General features: G+C 46.5%; 1 protein-coding gene across 3 annotated transcripts in view; it reads right to left on the bottom strand.

Annotated features, from left to right (window-relative positions):
• Positions 1-73: 73 nt before the first annotated feature.
• The window catches only part of MKS1 (MKS transition zone complex subunit 1), a 41885-nt gene continuing 24782 nt past the window's right edge, over positions 74-17176 (bottom strand). The window contains exons 3-20 of one of the 3 annotated variants that reach the window (XM_074388100.1): positions 12980-13460; positions 12483-12592; positions 10728-10798; positions 10154-10309; positions 8764-8861; positions 8350-8478; positions 7986-8090; positions 7215-7323; positions 6624-6680; positions 4884-4926; positions 4565-4630; positions 3053-3123; positions 2644-2713; positions 2438-2545; positions 1697-1830; positions 1073-1155; positions 890-987; positions 74-794 (exon numbers count right to left, since the gene is read on the bottom strand). In XM_074388100.1, coding sequence (XP_074244201.1) covers positions 703-794; positions 890-987; positions 1073-1155; positions 1697-1830; positions 2438-2545; positions 2644-2713; positions 3053-3123; positions 4565-4630; positions 4884-4926; positions 6624-6680; positions 7215-7323; positions 7986-8090; positions 8350-8478; positions 8764-8861; positions 10154-10309; positions 10728-10798; positions 12483-12592; positions 12980-13059 — 1680 coding nt within the window. In that variant the 5' untranslated portion in view covers positions 13060-13460 and the 3' untranslated portion in view covers positions 74-702. Of the gene's footprint in view, positions 795-889; positions 988-1072; positions 1156-1696; positions 1831-2437; positions 2546-2643; positions 2714-3052; positions 3124-4564; positions 4631-4883; positions 4927-6623; positions 6681-7214; positions 7324-7985; positions 8091-8349; positions 8479-8763; positions 8862-10153; positions 10310-10727; positions 10799-12482; positions 12593-12979; positions 16537-17176 lie in introns of those variants that run through there. The other 2 variants (XM_039476437.2, XM_010339742.3) reach the window with 2 other exon arrangements.

Here is a 17176-nt window from a genome sequence, read left to right as displayed (position 1 = left end):
ATGGTAGAGGCCCTGACATTAAGAACACCTCAGCCATACCAGCAACTGGAACAGATAAACAGCCAACAGAACATCAGTCAAAATAAAAAGGATATATATATATATATATATATATATACACACACACATATATAAAGGTAAAGATAACACCCAGCTAGCAGAAAGGACTGGACATTGCCTTCAGCCTTCACTTACTCAGAAATAATTCATATCTCAGCCTCAGCAAGCTCCAAGCAGTAGAATGAGGCTGTCCTGGAAGGAGGAGGCTGAGACTCACAGGCTGGGGATTTAAGAACCTTCTCACTATCCAGCTTCCTTCTTTGGTCTTGGAAGAAGGAAGCATCCATTTTTAAAGGCTGGAGAACAGTAAATGCCTGCACCTCCCTGCTACTGTGAGACAAGCCAGAAAAGTGAGTCAAGGACAGACTTACTATGGGGTCACCCCAAACTAGTTTCAGACCAAAAAGCCTGCCTTGCTGTGATGCCCATTTACAGTGGCTGCAACATGAAGTGGGCCACAGGGTCTCTGGCTTTATTTCCACAGAGCAGGGAGAGGGCCCCGCAGAAGGCTAGGCAGAGTGGCCAGCTGAGAATTTCCCAGCTCCTCTGGTCTGTAATCAGAAAGATGAGGAGGCAGGAGAGCACTGGCCTCCGCTATCTGTCATCTTGTCCTTTTGCACTGTGGGCCAGGGCTGCCATGGACTAGGAGACCAAGGCTCCAGAGGTGCTCACTAGGTCCTGGGGGAGGCTTTCCCGGGCTTCCTGCATGCGGCGCCGGGCTCGACGGAAGGCCTCTGTAAGGGAAGGATATATGATATTCAGCTGCCACAGTGCAGAGAGAAACAGGCCGGTGTTGACCCGGGGTGGCCAGCCGGGGAAGGGGGCATACCCAGCACATTGTAAATGGAACTCTGCTGGCTGAACCCTTCCAGACGGTCCAACACACTCCGCATCCTTTTCCGAAGGGAACTCGATTCCATGAAGGCCCTGCAGGGAGGCCAGCCACATGGTTACAGCTGCTCTCCAGCCCTCAGGGGTGAGATGCCCCAAGGCAGAGGCCCAGGTCACTCACCTGGACTGCTGCAGACAGTGCAAGCGGAAGGTGACAGTGCCTGTGGTCTCTGTGCGGAGTCCAAAGCGGCTCAGGCGTTCCCCCTGCGGCACGCCGTTGAGACACCATCAGGTTTCTGCAGTCTCTAGATACCCCCGCACCGTTCTGGCCTCCCTCTCATTCTTAATCCCGTTCTTGGGATGCACAGTTCTATTGGGGAAACCTTATTCCATCACCCAGACTCTATCACCTCAAGGCTAATACTGAGTTCCCCCAACTAAAACCAGGGAACGGTCAACCTCATTTGAGAAGTAGCAGTCTTACACGCTTACTCTGAGTCCTCTCCACATCTGATTATTGAGGCCCTCAGTGACAGAGGAAAGAAAGGGTCAGTTATTCTGATGGGGACCAGGGGAAATCTCTAAGTATACTATTTTCCAGAGCCCTCCTATGATAGCAGTGTAGATATTGGAATACGGTTCAAACTGTGGTCATGACTTCCAGCTTAAGCCACAGGAAGGAAGGAGCTAAGTAATACTGAAGCAATGCTCAACTAAGAGGTCTTGACCCAGATGCCACCTCCTACAGAATAGAAAGGCAGGACCAAAGTTCCCAGTGTGAAGTCACTCCAAAGACAAAAGTCACCTTGAAGGATCCTGGTACCCGCACGTAGGAGAGGTCCTCCAGTTCCAGAGAGCCGCCAATGAAAAACCTCCTCAGCTCAGCCACTGTGCCCGGCTCCACAGGTCTCCACGTAGAGACTGTCAGGGTGTGTGAGCCTACACAGGGGAATAAGAGATGGGGGCTGGATCCAGAAAGGGCATGTGACCCCTCAGTGACTCCCCAGCAATGATACAGGCCTAGACTCAGCTAAAACACCTGGTCTGGTTATGACCTGGCCTCTGGTGAAGGTTATCATGGTTACCCAGAGCACCTGTTTGGAAATCGATAAGGAAGAAATTCCCATCTCAGCTCTGCCAGTTATTACCTGCATACCCAGACAGGTTTCTTAACCTCTCTGGACCTCATTCTCCTCATCTAGTAAAATGGAAATACCACCTGCACCTTACAGAGTGGATGGGAGAATTAAATGAGAAGTATGGTACACTGTCTGGCACAAAGCAAAAGACAGATGCTTTTATTTCAAACTGAATGCTGATTCATTCAACACGCATAGGCTCTGAGCCAATTTTGCCATACAGCTTCCCACCCTGAGTCCAATCAGAGGAGCCCGAAGCACATGGAGAGACTGTCAGGAAGTCAGTGCCAAGGCCACATCACTTCTAATTCCTAATTATCCCCACCCCTCACCAGATGCATTTGAGTGTTAGTCTGGTTCTTAGTGCCTAGCGCATGTGGGCCACAAGGGTGGGGACAAGCAGTTACCTGGAGTGGCAGGCAGCACCACAGCCCCATAGCCTTCTACACGGTACCTCTGCCAGAAGTCCAGGGAAAGGACCTCACAGTAGAGCACAGGCCACTCCGGGAGCGCATCTGAGAGCAATGAGAAGTGGCCAGGTCACAGGTAGCCTTCATCAAGATAGCACTGCTTGAGGGGAACCAAGGCCCAGATCAACCACTGAGCTACTCACCAGTAGATTCATCCTCATGGAGGAAGAAGGCTTCAAACGTGAACGGGTAGGAGAAGTAGGCCACCTTGTCCTATAAAAAGGAGTGTCATGGGGTGGGCAAGGCCTCCCTTGGAATTTGTTCTCCCTGTGGCCAATGACAAGGTTATCTTCACAAGGGAAGAAGAAAAATTATCACCCAGGTGGGAAATAGGAATCTGAGTGGCAAAGGGACACCCAAATACAAGCTGCTGCCATCCTCAAAAAGGCAGACAGAGGACCTCGGGACCAGGTAGCTCTGCCGAACCCATGCTCAAGTCACCCAACTCTGGAGTCCTCCCCAGGTGCCCAGCACTTGGCCTGATAAAGCTGCAAATGCCATCCCAGGAGCAGATGTCATTCCCTTCCAGATGCCTGCTCTCATTCTTCATACCATTCCTAGGGATTTGGTGGCACAGGTCTGTGTTACTCCTGAGAGCTGCTGGAATGCTGGGCTTGACCAGTCTGAAAGCCAAAGACCAGATATGGTAAGCTCACCTGGGAGGAAAGCAAGTAGTTGAGAAAAAGACAAAGTTTCTGTATTCATGTATTCACACAATCACTCATTTACCGTTTACTGAGTGCCTGCTATGTGCTAGTGTATCTTGGGGATATCTTGGTAACCAAATAGAAAAGATCGTCATCTCTCTTGGAGCTGACATTCTTGGGGAAGCAGGGAGACAGACAAAAAACAAGCAAACAAAAGACTACTGGGTAGTGATGAGTGCTATACTAAAAATAAAACAGGGAAGGGACTGAGTGACTGGGAGGCTCATTTGGACTGGGTGGTCAGTCCAATGAGCCTGTCTCAGAAGTGACACAGGCTGAGACCTAAACTCAGAAAGAACCAGCCATGCTAAGATACGGCAGAAAGGGTTTCAGACAAAGGAAACGGACCTGAAAAGGTGGGAGTGAACCTGGCTGGGAAGAATGACTAGAATGTTGTATGGAAGAGACAGGCAGGGGCCAGCTCATTCGGGGTATGGAGTTTATGTTTTACTCTGAATGGGAGGGGAAGCTGTTGGGCTTCTCAGCTCAAAAGGGACACAACTTGTTTACATTTTTAAAGTCTCAATTTGGCTTTGGTGTCTGTGGCAAATAAACTGCAAATGGGAGCAAGGCAGGAAGCAGGGGGATAAGTCAGAAACTGAAAGCACTGGCCTAGACAAGAGACGGCGGTGGCGGCTTGGAGTAGGGTGCTGGAGACAACAGACAGGTTCACAGCAGCTTTTGAAGAAAGAACAGACAGCAACTGCTGACAGCCTGGCTGGCTACAGGGAACCAGGGAAAGTGAGGGATCAAGGATGTCCCCTAGGATTTTGGCATCAGCAACTCAGTAGAGGACACCGCCATTGTTAGGATGAGGAAGGCCAGGGAGGGGAGGTTTGAGGGAGGAGGAGAAATTAAGAGTTCCTTTTAGACAGAAATGACAAAGAAGTAACTGGATATGAGTCTGGAGGCCAGGGGAAAGGTTAAGGCTAGATGCAGAAACCCAGGAGTCTGAGAAATACCGAAGGTATTTAAGCCATGGGATGGATGAGGTCGCCCAGGAAGACTGCAGACAGAGCGTAAGAGAAGCCCTTGGCTTAGCCATGGGTACTCTCATAGTTTAAGATCAACAGAAGGGAAGGCATCACCCAAGAAGGCTGAGGGGCCACCAGCGAGATAGGAGAGAGAAGTGTGGAGCCAGAAGTCAGAGAAGTGTGTGGTGCAGAGCAGCGGGCTCTGGCAAATGCTTCAGGAAGGTCAAGTGAGGTGAAAGCAGGGAAGCTCACTGGGCGTGGCAAAGTGCATGTGATCTATGACCTTGAAAAGAATAGTAACGATTTCAGCAAAGGAGTGGGAAAGGAAGTCTGACCAAATGTCTGAATGGGTAGAAAAGGAGAGACTTAAGAATATTACTTACTAGTAGCTGGCAGTTCCACAAAGAAGTGAACGTAGAGATTGTCATACTCATAGCCTTGGGCTGAAACTAAGAGAGAAAACAGGAAGCGATTTTAGCTCATTTTCCTACCACCCTTAGCAACCAACCCAGTCCTGAGGGGCCTACACACCCTGAGGGCAAGTCTTTTGAGGGCCAGGAACTCTGCATTTCCAGGAAAGACTTATCACTGAGTTTCCCAAGTACGGCAGATAGGCCTCTACCAGGGTGGAGGAGATGATTCACAGCTCCATCTACGCACGTGCCTAAGCATCAAGAGATCTATGTCTAGCGAGACACTTACCTACCTCTCCATTTACGAAGAGCCGGAGGGCACCTGGAACAGTCTAAAGTGAAGAGAAGTGGGAAAAGATCAGCAGAAGAGAAGTGGGAAAAGATCAGCAGGCCTGGAGGGCATGGGCACTTTTCCTCCAGCCCCATCTACAAATCTGCAGAAGACACTGGGTGTCAGACCCTGGCTGTCACTACTCCCCACCCTGACACTTCTCCATAGATCTGTTTCCTTCATTCCTAAGACTCATAATGCAGGGAGAAAGTACATAATTTAAATGGCAGTGAGGACAATGCATTATGGGAAATTAGCCAAGCAACAGCAACCACCCTATGGTGTGCAATGGGAAGCCAGAATGCCCTGTTCGTTTTAGATGGCCGAGATCAAGAAATCAGGGACTTTTCTTTTTTAGTTATTTGTTTGTCTGTCTTATCTAACTTTTAAATACTGAATGTCTGTTGCTTATGCAATATGAAAATAGTGAAGGTTAATTTTTTAGAGAAAGAGAGGGAAACCAGTAAGTAATTCTATTCTTGTTTCGAGTTCTAGAAATGGAACATTTAGAATGAGAAAACACAAAGAACAGCACCACAGAATAACTGAGCTTTCTTTCTTTGTTGTCTAAACTGCTTTCTTTCTTTGTTTTTTTGAGGCAGGGCCTTGATCTGTTGTCCAGGCTAGAATGCAAGTGGTGTGATCATAGCTGACTGCAAACTCAAACTTCCGGGCTCAAGCCATCCTCCTGCCTCAGCATCATGGGTAGCTGGGACTACAGGCATGCACCACCACACCTGGCTAATTTTTTTATTTTTGTAGAGATGTGGTCTCACTATGTTGCCCAGGCTGGTCTCAAACTCCTGGCCTCAGACGACCCTTCCACCTCGGCCTTACAAAGTGCTGGGAATGTAGGCATGAGCCACTGCAGCAGGCCTCTATTTTTTAAGAGCCAAAATATGTGACAAACAGAAATGGCACCCCTGCCTCTCTATGGGGTATTTTGAAAAAACATCCACATGGAAGGTGAAGACGACATTTTTCATCTTTATATTTATTTTCTAAATTAATTATAAAGTCATACATAAATACATTATCACTGATAAAAATTGAAAACTACCTAAGTTTAGGGACTAAAAAATAAAAATCCCTAATATATCCCTCTCACCACCCACTACCCATCTACCACATTCTTTTTTTTGAGACAGAGTCTCACTCTGTGGCCAGGCGCCAGGCTGGAGTGCAGTGGCACAATCTTGGCTCACTACAACCTCTGCCTCCTGGGTTCAAACAATTCTCCTGCCTCAGCCTCCCGAGTAGCTGGGACTACAGGCATATGCCACCATGCCCTGTAAATTTTTGTATTTTTAGTAGAGACCGGGTTTCACCATGTTGGCCAGGATGGTCTCGATCTCTTGACCTCATCATCCGCCCGCCTTGGCCTTCTAAAGTGCTGGGATTACAGGCTTGAGCCACCACGCCCGGCCCCATCTACCACATTCTAATCCCACCCTCCTCAGAGAAAGCTACCAACAGCACATGTGCAGCCTTTCAGACCTTTTTCCAGGCATTAACAGTTCTAGATCAACATGCAGTGTTTCAAAACACGTAACGAGGACTCTATGTGCTATTCTTTGACTTCCTTTTCATACCGGAGGGTATACTTCAAACCTTTAAGAGAGGTGTTATAACTCATCCACAGTCGGAATGCTCTGGCTAAACACAACTGACAGTGCTGCAGGAAGCCCAGCTACGTACCAGCTCAAAGTCAGTGCCTACGAGGCTGCTGAGATACTCCTTGTGCCGGCCATAAAGCTGAGGAAACAAACCAAATCAAAACTCAAGATGCAACCCAAGCTAGACCGAAGTTCAGTTCTGAACAGGAAGAAGAAGAAAAGCAATCATGGGAAAGGTCACCATGAGCTGGAGGCCTAAGCACTGACCCTCCGACATTTTGCTGTGAAGCACAGAGGCTCTGGAGTCAGCTGGTCTGGGATGGAATCCTGACTCTCGTGCTGACAAGCTATATTAGCTCCTTAATCTCAGTTTCCCTGTTTATAAGGTGGTAAGAAGAGAAGTGTTCACCTCAAAGGGTTATTGTAAGGACTAAAGGAAATAAGGTATGGTAAGTACGCAGCACAGAACATGGTAATTGCTCAAATAAATGGTATTATTATTACTATATGATCAGAAACTTCAGTCTGACATATTAGCAATGCTGCCTAAGTCAGAAGGGGCTCTGAAGGGCAAGGCTTCTCCCAAGCAACTGCTGACATCTAGCTCAGACATGGTCTCAGCTCCAGGTACTGAGGCTCATCCCTTCGATACTTGGAATGAACTTGCACTTACATCCTTGAACACTCGCCGTTCCCGCTCCTCCTCCTCCGGCTGTGCAAGGGGGGACACATTGTCAATTGTGTACTTCCACAGCTCCTGCTTCTCCCCCTGTGTCTCGATCCTGTAAGGTCAAAGCCACAGAAAGGAGCAACTCTGGTCATGAGAGATGCACCCTCCGGCTCCAGCTCAGGGATGAGCTACCAGGGTCCATACACGTCACCTGAAGTTTATGATGATAAACATGGCCGTAATGACGACCGGGAGAGGGAAACAAAAGGGTAAAGCAGAGAGGGCACCAGACTAGACTCAGAAAGTGTAAGTTCTGGGCCCATTTCTGGCTTGAAGTCACCATAAGGCAAAACATTCCCCACACCCAGTTCTCTCACCTGAAAAATGGACAGGTTGGTCCAGATAATTTCTAATTTACGGTTCTGTCATTTCCAAGACACAGAGATGAGGCACAGTCAGCCCAGAGGAAAAGCCTGGCTGAGTTCACCCCACTCTGTTCTGGTCAGGTCCTATATGCCGCAGCACAGAGAATCACTGTCACTTAATTGCACGACTGATGTGATCCCTTTCAGATTGGTGCAGTTGCACATTTTCTGAGAACATGGTCCCCAGTTTTCGAAGGGCCTATGACTCAGACAGAATATGAACCATTGCCTGGGAATGTCAAAGTGAGAACAGACGAAGGACTTTCTGACAGTCCGGTTGACTAGGGACAAGAAGCGCAACTCAGGGAAGGAATGGCAGCCTCCACTACCCCTTTCGTCCTCTCCTTACCTGTAGGGTCCTTTGAGGCCTGTGAAGTCAGGCTTTACTGTGATCACGCCATTGCTATCCACCTTCAGAGTACACAGGACGTGTTCGTACTTCTTGTAGCCAAGCCTAGAAATCAGGAAAACACCAAGGTTGAGGGTCACTGGTCTTCCAGGGAAAGAGGAGCTACTGAGCCTACTTCAGGGGAGAAAACAGAGGCTACAGGGAGAACCGGCATGGTAAAACTTTCTTCTAAGTACAACTAAGACAAAAAGGAAGAAAAAGTCCCTCCCTCCCTATAACCCAGGATGATAAGAACAGGAAGAGGACAGCTGGTGAGAGGAGAAGAGGATGAGCATCTGGGCTGGCAGTGAGCAGCTCCACTCACTTTTTACAGGGCCCCAGGTCTGCCATGATGTGCATCGTCTGAAGAGGGGTGTTAATGACATGGTTGTTCCTGACGAACTCCTCTGAGGGCTCCCAGGTGATGATGCGTGACTTGAGGATGCTGCCCTCCCTGGGAGACACCACAGAAAGGTCACTTCCCTGGCACACCCCGATGCAGCATACCCCAGTGGAGAGCAAAATACTTGATAAACAGAAATGACAGCACTTCCCTCTCTCTGAAGCACTTTGGGAAAATGTCCACATGAAGAGTCAGGAAGACATTTTATATTTATTTTTTAAATTATTTACAAAGTAATACTTGAATACTACATATAACCACTGATAAAAATTCAAAACTACCTAACTCCGGGAAATAAAAAGTCCAAGCTTGCCCCCACCCCATGCCCGCACTCACATCCCTCGCCTGTCCTGCCGGCGCCGCCTGACGTTTGCCATTCGCTCCACCAAGAATGAAGGCAGCTCGCTGGCTGCGGTGGTCATTCTCTGACAGTGCTGAGAAAAGCAAGCAGCCCTGTGTAAGCCATCTGGTCAGGGCCACAGGGGGCCAAGTACCTGAAGGGAAGTCTTCCTTCTGAAACCTCATCAGGACCTGAACCCCGCCGGTTCCACTGCCTCACAATTATACAGGCTAATGGAGGGGGTGGCGACCAAACAACCCAAAGGTGACTTCTACCACGTCTTGGTTTGCCTTTGGATTTTAACAATGAGTGATTTATGTGAATATTAAAGTTAGACTGCAGTCTCTGAGCACAAACCAACAAAAAGTTGGGTTGGTTTGCTTGGTAGATGTTGAAGTTAACAAGGTAGTTAGAAAATGCCAAATGGGATACAAGTATTTTGCGGGAGATCCTCACATGGTAACTGAGCACCAACTGCATTTTTATTTGCTTTTCCAAAACAGACAACCCAAATTTTATTTAACTTATATTATTTTTTTGAAGACAGGGTCTCACCCAGGCTGCAGTACAGTGATACTATCATAGTGTATTGCAACCTTGAACTCCTGGGCTCAAGTGATCCTCCTGCCTCAGTCTCCCAAGTAGCTGGGACTACAGGTGCATGCCACCTTGCCTGGCTAATTTTCAACCCAAATCTTTTATGTTATCAATCCACAGCTCTACTAATAAAAGCATGTCAATCTTTCCAGAACATCTGTTGAATACCTGCTCCTTGCAGAGACCTATAGAGTTATAGACAAAAATCAGAAAATATAGGCTCTACCCTCGAGAAGTTTAAAATCTTACTGAGAAGACAGAAGCAGCTGAAATGCAGTGACTAAAGAAAATGTAAAACAAGGTCACAAGGGTATTTTTGTCATAGGCAAATTGAGGACATAAGCCATTTTCCATAGCTATACTGAATTCCTCTTCAAGCCCATATACTCAGAGTTTGGGCTGAATCCCCTGATAAATTTTATCTGGATTGTTCTAGACTCTAGCACCTGTCTTATTTCATGATGGATGGAGGAAGTCAAGCCCAGTGGTCACTTCTCCTAGCATGCACTCTACAAGCATACAATCAGAGATAATGGCAGCCCCCCTAGGCCCTTCGGCAGGCAGAGAAGTGAGCAGCAGCCCCACCACCTACAGACTGTGCCCATGCTATTCCAGCCTGGCTTCCAGCAGCAGCAACTCACAGCAGTTTCTAGGTAGGCTACTGTCTCCCCTTACTAGGCTTCTGATGTAACACACAGAAACCCAGTGAGGCAAACAAACAAACAAAAAAAAAAAAAAAAAAGAGAGGAAACAAAGATGAAAGCTATGAGACCCTGGAAAGAACAATACCTCCTCCAAATTGGTATATCTATCAGAGTCAGTGTAGGTAAAGATTCGTCGGTTCTTCTTGCCACCCGAATTCTCCAGCTTCAGGATCTCCTGACGGTACTGATAATCCAAAGGACTCTGACAGGCCGCTTCATTTTGGTACAGATCTACTTCAAACTGAGGTCACCAAAAGGAAACAGAGATGTATCATCACTGTAATATGTGAAACTTTTTCTCCTATAACTGTTTAATCAAATCAGTTCTACAGAGTTGATGCTATCTGACATATTTTCATAACCATCTCTAAACTAATGGATGGCAGGGGAGCCAAGAATATTAGAGCTAAAAGGAACCAGACTAATGGTCTAAACCAAGTCACTATCACAGAGGCCATATAGCCGAGAGGTGAAAAGTGCCTCACCCAGAATCATAAAATGAGTAGTGGCAGTCCCTATGTCATACTGTCCCTTAAACACAACAAGGGAAAGTATAAACTGTTACAATCTGTCTAGAAATCAGTTGGGAATATGTATGACCAGCCACGTGAAGGTAGACCAGGTGGAATAGACAGAGCAGACACGAGACACTGGCTCACCTGGCTAAAGAGCTTCTCCTGCCACCCAATCACAATCTCCTCCTCTTCGTCTTCCTCTGGGCGGTGTCCACCTCCAAAGACAACAGAGTGGGTCAAATGCTTGAGCCAGACGAGCACCACTTCTTGCTCTGTGGCTGATTATAACCAAAGTCCCTATTCTTGTATTTGCCACAAAAACCAGCTGGAGTTCAGCAATTTATTAAACACTTAAACTAGAGAAATGCTAGAGAGGCTATATATGAGAGTTGGTATGAGCAGAAGCCAAGATTAGGACCCAAGAAATCTTAATCACTACTTTAATTTGAATAAAAGGAAATACCCTCTAGGAATTTTTTTTTTTTGGGTGGGATGGAGTCTCACTCTGTCACCCAGGCTGGAGTGCAGTGGCACTGTTTCGGTTCACTGCAACCTCCGCCTCCCGGGTTCAAGCTATTCTCCTTCCTCAGCCTCCCAAGTAGCTGGGATTACAGGCACACTCCATCAACCTGGCTAATTTTTCTATTTTCAGTAGAGATGGAATTTTGTCATGTTGGCCAGACTGATCTCGAACTCCTGACCCACCTCAGTGATCCACCCGCCTTGGCCTCCCAAAGTGCTAGGATTACAGGCGTGAGCCACTGCACCCAGCCTCCTCTGGGAAATGTTTAATCTAACTGGATATAAGAAACTGAAACTTGAGCCGAGATCGCGCCATTGCACTCCAGCCTGGGTAACGAGAGTGAAACTCCGTCTCAAAAAAAAAAAAAAAAAAAAAAAGAAACTGAAACTTAGATATAATCTGAATAGCCAGCCCTTCCTCAGTCCCAGATGTTTGTGTTTGCTAGAAAATAACCCTGGCATTTTTGCCTTTGCTATTTCTAAAGCCATACACGTAGAATCACAAACACTGAAATTTTTAGGAGGCCAAGTGTCAGGAGAGGACAGTGAAGGCAAAGAAATGATTTTTTTTTTAACAGAACCAAATCTGGCTGGGCACAGTTACTCATGCCTGTAATCCCAACATTTTGGGAAGCCAAGGTGGGAGGATCACTTGAACCGAGGAGTTTGAGACCAGCATGGACAACACAGTAAGACCTCTTCTCTACTAAAACTTTTAAAAAATCAGCTGAGTGTGATGGTATGAGCCTGTAGTCCCAGCTACTTGGGAGGCTGAGGCAGGAGGATGGCCTGAGCCTCGGAGACCAAGGTTATAGTGAGCTATGATCATACCACTGCACTCCAGCCTGAGCGACAGAATGAGATTCTGTTTCAAAACAAAACAAAAACAAAACAAAACAAAAAAACCCCAGATCTAATCTAATATACTCTTGGCTGGCTGAGTATGCCTTTTTCAGAGACACATGTTTCATAACCCATAAGCCCACACTCTTGCCCATGAATAGGTCTGAACAGAAAGAGAAACAATAGAAGCAGAGAGACTCGTGATCTAATATGAGCACTCTGTACTCTCCTCCTCATTCTTTTGGTTTTTCAGATAAGCAAAACCACAAGAACACAGTTGATGTTCATATGCACATCATATGCTTATTTTTCAAGCAATCTCTAATTTAGAAGTTGTTTTTAGAAGTGTTTATATGTGTATTTAGAGTTTGGGGCACGTTTTCTCTTTTAAAAATGCCACAAATCGTATGGAAGTTGCCAGGCAAATCTATAACATATCATTTAAGTATAGTATTTATCTCACTATGTTTGGCCACAATTCTGATTAGTATCGGAATTAGTATTAGGTGGCACATCACCACCGTTAACACCCACTGGCAGTTGGCTGAGGCCTGAAAGTCGCCAAGCCTATGAGGTCCTTCCCCAGCTGGGCAGCAGGCTGATAATGAAGAAAGTGGCTTGATGTGATTCTTTGCAAGCGGACTCTGTCAAGAAAAGAGAAACCCAAAATATTCGTTACCAGACACGCAACCGCGAGATGAGGGAAAGCAAGGATGAGGGAAACGAGAGGAGGTGGGGTTGCCAAGGTGTGCTGGGTGCAGACAACGGAGAGGAGGTGGGTGGGGTGCGCGGTCCTATGGGGAAGGGTGAGGGCGAGAGGGTGTACTGGGGACACAGAGCTCTAAGAAACTAGGAGCGGCAATGGACTTGGGTGGGTCTGCAAGGGGTTCTTGGAGGCTGTGAGTGGATAGGGGTACGGACAGTGAGAGAAGTGGGGAGCCCAGAGAAGCGGGGGGTCAGAACACCGAATTCAGGCTGGAATGATCTAAAGGCATAAAAGCATGGGGTCTCGGGGCTGGGGCCGTGACTACCGGAGGCGCAAGTTGCGCACGGGGTCCCGGGAGCGATACACAGCCTCCCCGGTGTCAGTGCTCCAGACGGCCTCCGCCATGACAGCTGCGACGCGCCGCGACTGCGCCGGAAAGCGCGCCGCTCTGTTGCCTTGGTAACCAAGGCGCTGGATCCGGAGGCAGCGGAGGTGCTGCGCGCGCAACCCGCCGTTCGCGACGCGGCGCCATCGTCGCCGTCGGCCACCCGGCGCACGCGCAATCCCAGCCGAACGCTCTAGAGGTCTCCGGGGTCCTGCCCATCACCGCTGACCGTGTATGCGAAAAAAGCTCACCCAAAGCGGGACCTCTTGCGCTGTACAGCCGAGGAAACTGGTACAGCCATCCGCCCACTTCAAACAGACAGATGCAGAAATGATGACGGGGACCGGGTGACCTGAGTCTTCGCCTCCTGTCTTTTCCACCATGCCACGCTGCCTTCCACTGAATGCGTGAAAACTTTGGCCTGAAAGTCGACGGATGTGACTAAGAAATGCACCCGTTAGTCCCGAAAGAGTCAGGGAAGGTGATTGCCCTTAGCCAGACAAGGAAATATGTTCTTGGAAGGGGGGGAAAAAAAAAAGTGTCAGAAGAGTAATTAGTCTGTGTTGATATCCACTGAGCAAAGAAAGAAAAACAGGGAAGTCTACAGCAAGGAAGGAAAAGATGTTATTATTGAACTGGTTCTTGTGTGTGTTGGTTCTGGATCATTAAGCCACTTTAGATACTACACTGGCTTCCTGAAAAGCCAAAAAAGTGACATTCCTAAGTCATGCTTTGTTGAACTAGCAAAGGAAGGACATGCCGTAACCTCACGTCTAGTGCCCCAGCACCTTGGGGATGTCAACATGTATCAGCCTTTCACATCTGCTTCTCCTCCAACAAAGTAAGCAATTGTCCGCTGAACTCGGGAATCTCATGCCAGTTTGATGATACGGCATTGGAAGCCCTGGGTGCCATAGCCACTAGTTGCGTAACACCGACTCACCATAAATAGCACCATTTATTTCGGATCTAGTACAGCTTGAGCACTTTGTTTGCATTGTCCTAAACCCTTGCAGAAGCCTGTAAAGAAAGTATTGTATTCCCTTTAAGAGTGAAGTTCCTGAAGGCCAGAGTTTAAAGGACTTGCTAAGCTTGTAAGTGGGAAAAGTACAGATAAAACAAAAGACACCTTTCTAGCTCCTAAGAAATGTTCTCTCTAATGTTTCCTTTTAAAATTGTTCGTAGGCAAATTGTGCCACGTGCACAACAGCTGACAAAGTGGAGCCTGATTCTAGTTTAATTTGATAACCAAATCCAATTTATAACAAAGTTAATCTGACATAGTTATGTGCAAAATAGTTTCTATACCACATGGTTTGGAAATATAAGCTATTTGTGTAAGCAACCATAATTAGTATTATTTTTATATAGATAAACTAAGTGTTCATGTTTTGTTTACTGATTTCTATGAATCAGGATCCTTTTTTTTCCATTTTATTCAGTTTATTGGTATTAAGTACATTTACATTGTTTTACAACCATCATCACCATCCATTGCCACTACTTTTTTGTTTTTGAAAATTGAAACTCAGTTCCCATTAAGCAGTAACTCCTCAGCTCCTGGCAACTACGATTCTACATTTTTTGTCAATGAAATTTGACTACTTTAGATACCTAATCCATATTGTAGCATGTGTCAGAATGTCCTTTTTTTAAAAAATTTTAAGTTCCAGGATACATCTGCAGAACGCGCAGGTTTGTTACACCGGTATACATGTGCCATGGTGGTTTACTGCACCTATCGAACCATCATCTAGGTTTTAAGCCCCGCATGCATTAGTTATTTGTCCTAATGCTCTCCCTCCCCTTCCCCTAACCCTGTAAAAGGCCCCGGTGTGTGCTGTTCAACTCCCTGTTTCCAGGTGTTCTCATTGTTCAAATCCCACTTAGGAATGAGAGCGTGCATTGTTTGCTTTTCTGCAAGTTTCTTACAAAGTGAAACATTTATGTACCATATGATCCAGCAGCCTCACTCCTAAGTATTTACTCAAGAAAAATGACAATATGTGTCCACAAAAAGGTCTATATGTAAATGTGCATAACAACTTTGCTCACGATAGTAAAAATGGGAAACAGTCCAAATATCCACCAATGTGTAAATGTTTAAATAAATTGTATAATTATATAATATCTATGCAATGAATTAATACTCCATAATTTAAAAAAAGTAACAAAACTACATGGATGAATCTCAAAATCATTATGCTCAGTGAAAGAAACCAGACATAAAAGCCTATATACTGTACAATATATTTGATGTGAGATTATTAAAAAAGATTCCAACTGTAGAGATGGAAAATAGATCAGTGGTTGCCAGGGATTGGGTGTGGGGATAGGAGTTGAGTATAAGGACAGTGTGAGGAAACTTTAGGTGTGATGAGACTATTCTATATCTGTGGTGATGCTAAACAACTTGTTGCATTTGTTAAAAACTTACACAAGTGACCGGGCATGGTGGCTCGTGCCTGTAATCCCAGCACGTTGGGAGGCTGAGGTGGGTGGACCATGAGGTCAGGAGTTTCAGAGCAGCCTGACCAACATGTTGAAACCCTATCTCTACTAAAAACACAAAAATTAGCCGGATATGGTGGTGCACACCTGTAATCCCAGCTACTCAGGAGGCTAAAGCAGGAGAATGACTTGAACCTGGGAGGCGGAGGTTGCAGTGAGCCGAGATCGTGCCACTGCACTCCAGCCTGGATGACAGTGAGACTCCATCTCTAAATTAATAAATAAATGCCTACAGCAGTACGTATTAGTGAGCAAATTTTACTGTGTGTAAATTACAAGCTATTTACCAGGCTGTGAGGGGTACTTAAAATGGAATGCAGACTATGACAGATGACTATTTTGGGTGAAAACTGAAGGATACAGACAGAAAGGTCTGTCCACAAACACTGTACTCTAGTTGGTAAATTTGCTCCTCAGAGGGGTTGGGTTAGCAATTTCTGAAGCTACTTTACATACGTGCAAGCTAAACAAATAAGCAAACATGTGGTAGATAATGAGTACCACTTCTGTGTCTGAGAAGGAAGTTACCAATAAGGAAAGGGTGAAGGCAAGAATGGACCCAGTGATGCTGGATCAGAGTTGGAGGTAGCAGTAAAACTTCATGGATATTTTAAAATATATGTATAACTACCGCTTGGTTGAGTGTTTTTGTTTTTGCTTTTTCTAGGAAAAGAAACAGGCCGGGTGTGGTGGCTCATGCCTGTAATCCTAGCACTTTGGGGAGGCCAAGGTGGGCCTTGAGGCCAGGAGTTCAAGACCAGCCTGGCCAACACGGTGAAACACCATCTCTACTAAAAATACAAAAATTAGGCCGGGCGCGGTGGCTCAAGCCTGTAATCCCAGCACTTTGGGAGGCCGAGGCAGGTGGATCACGAGGTCGAGAGATCGAGACCATCCTGGTCAACAGGGTGAAACCCCGTCTCTACTAAAAATACAAAAAATTAGCTGGGCATGGTGGCACGTGCCTGTAATCCCAGCTACTCAGGAGGCTGAGGCAGGAGAATTGCCTGAACCCAGGAGGCGGAGGTTGCGGTGAGCCGAGATCGCGCCATTGCACTCCAGCCTGGGTAACAAGAGCGAAACTCCGTCTCAAAAAAAAAAAAAAAAATTAGCCAGGTGTGGGGTGCACACCTGTCATCCCAGCTACTCGGGAGACTGAGGCACAAGAATCACTTGAACTCAGGAGGTGGAGGTTGCCGTGAGCAGAGATCATGCCACTGCACTCTAGCCTGGGCACCAGAGTGAGACTCCATTACAAAAACAAAAGAAAAATAAATTTTAAAAATATATGTAAAAGACAGAGTCAGAAATGTGTGTGAGAGCCCAGAGGCAGTCACTCCCCAATAGAAATGAGCATGCCTAGTACATAGACCTTAGTTTCTAAAGACCATTCTTCACTACAAAGGAATCAGGGCTCCTTGGAGAATTGACTGATTCCCAGAGAAGCAGCAAAATGAAACCTCTGAGACACTTTTTGGCTAGGTAGCTCCTATCAGCCAAGAACAATCCTAATATGGATACAGGTATGTGCGGTTAGCAGTCAATACATGCTTAGTAGCTGGTAAAGAAGATCTTGGCAGGATGCCAACAGCAACTGCTACAAGCACATTTTGAGGAGGTGACCCT

The sequence above is a fragment of the Saimiri boliviensis genome, chromosome 17 (genome assembly GCF_048565385.1).
Source record: "Saimiri boliviensis isolate mSaiBol1 chromosome 17, mSaiBol1.pri, whole genome shotgun sequence".
In the NCBI taxonomy this organism is placed as follows: domain Eukaryota; kingdom Metazoa; phylum Chordata; class Mammalia; order Primates; family Cebidae; genus Saimiri; species Saimiri boliviensis.
The sequence above is the reverse complement of the archived record's forward strand: the minus strand, read 5'-3'. Positions and strand labels throughout refer to the sequence as shown.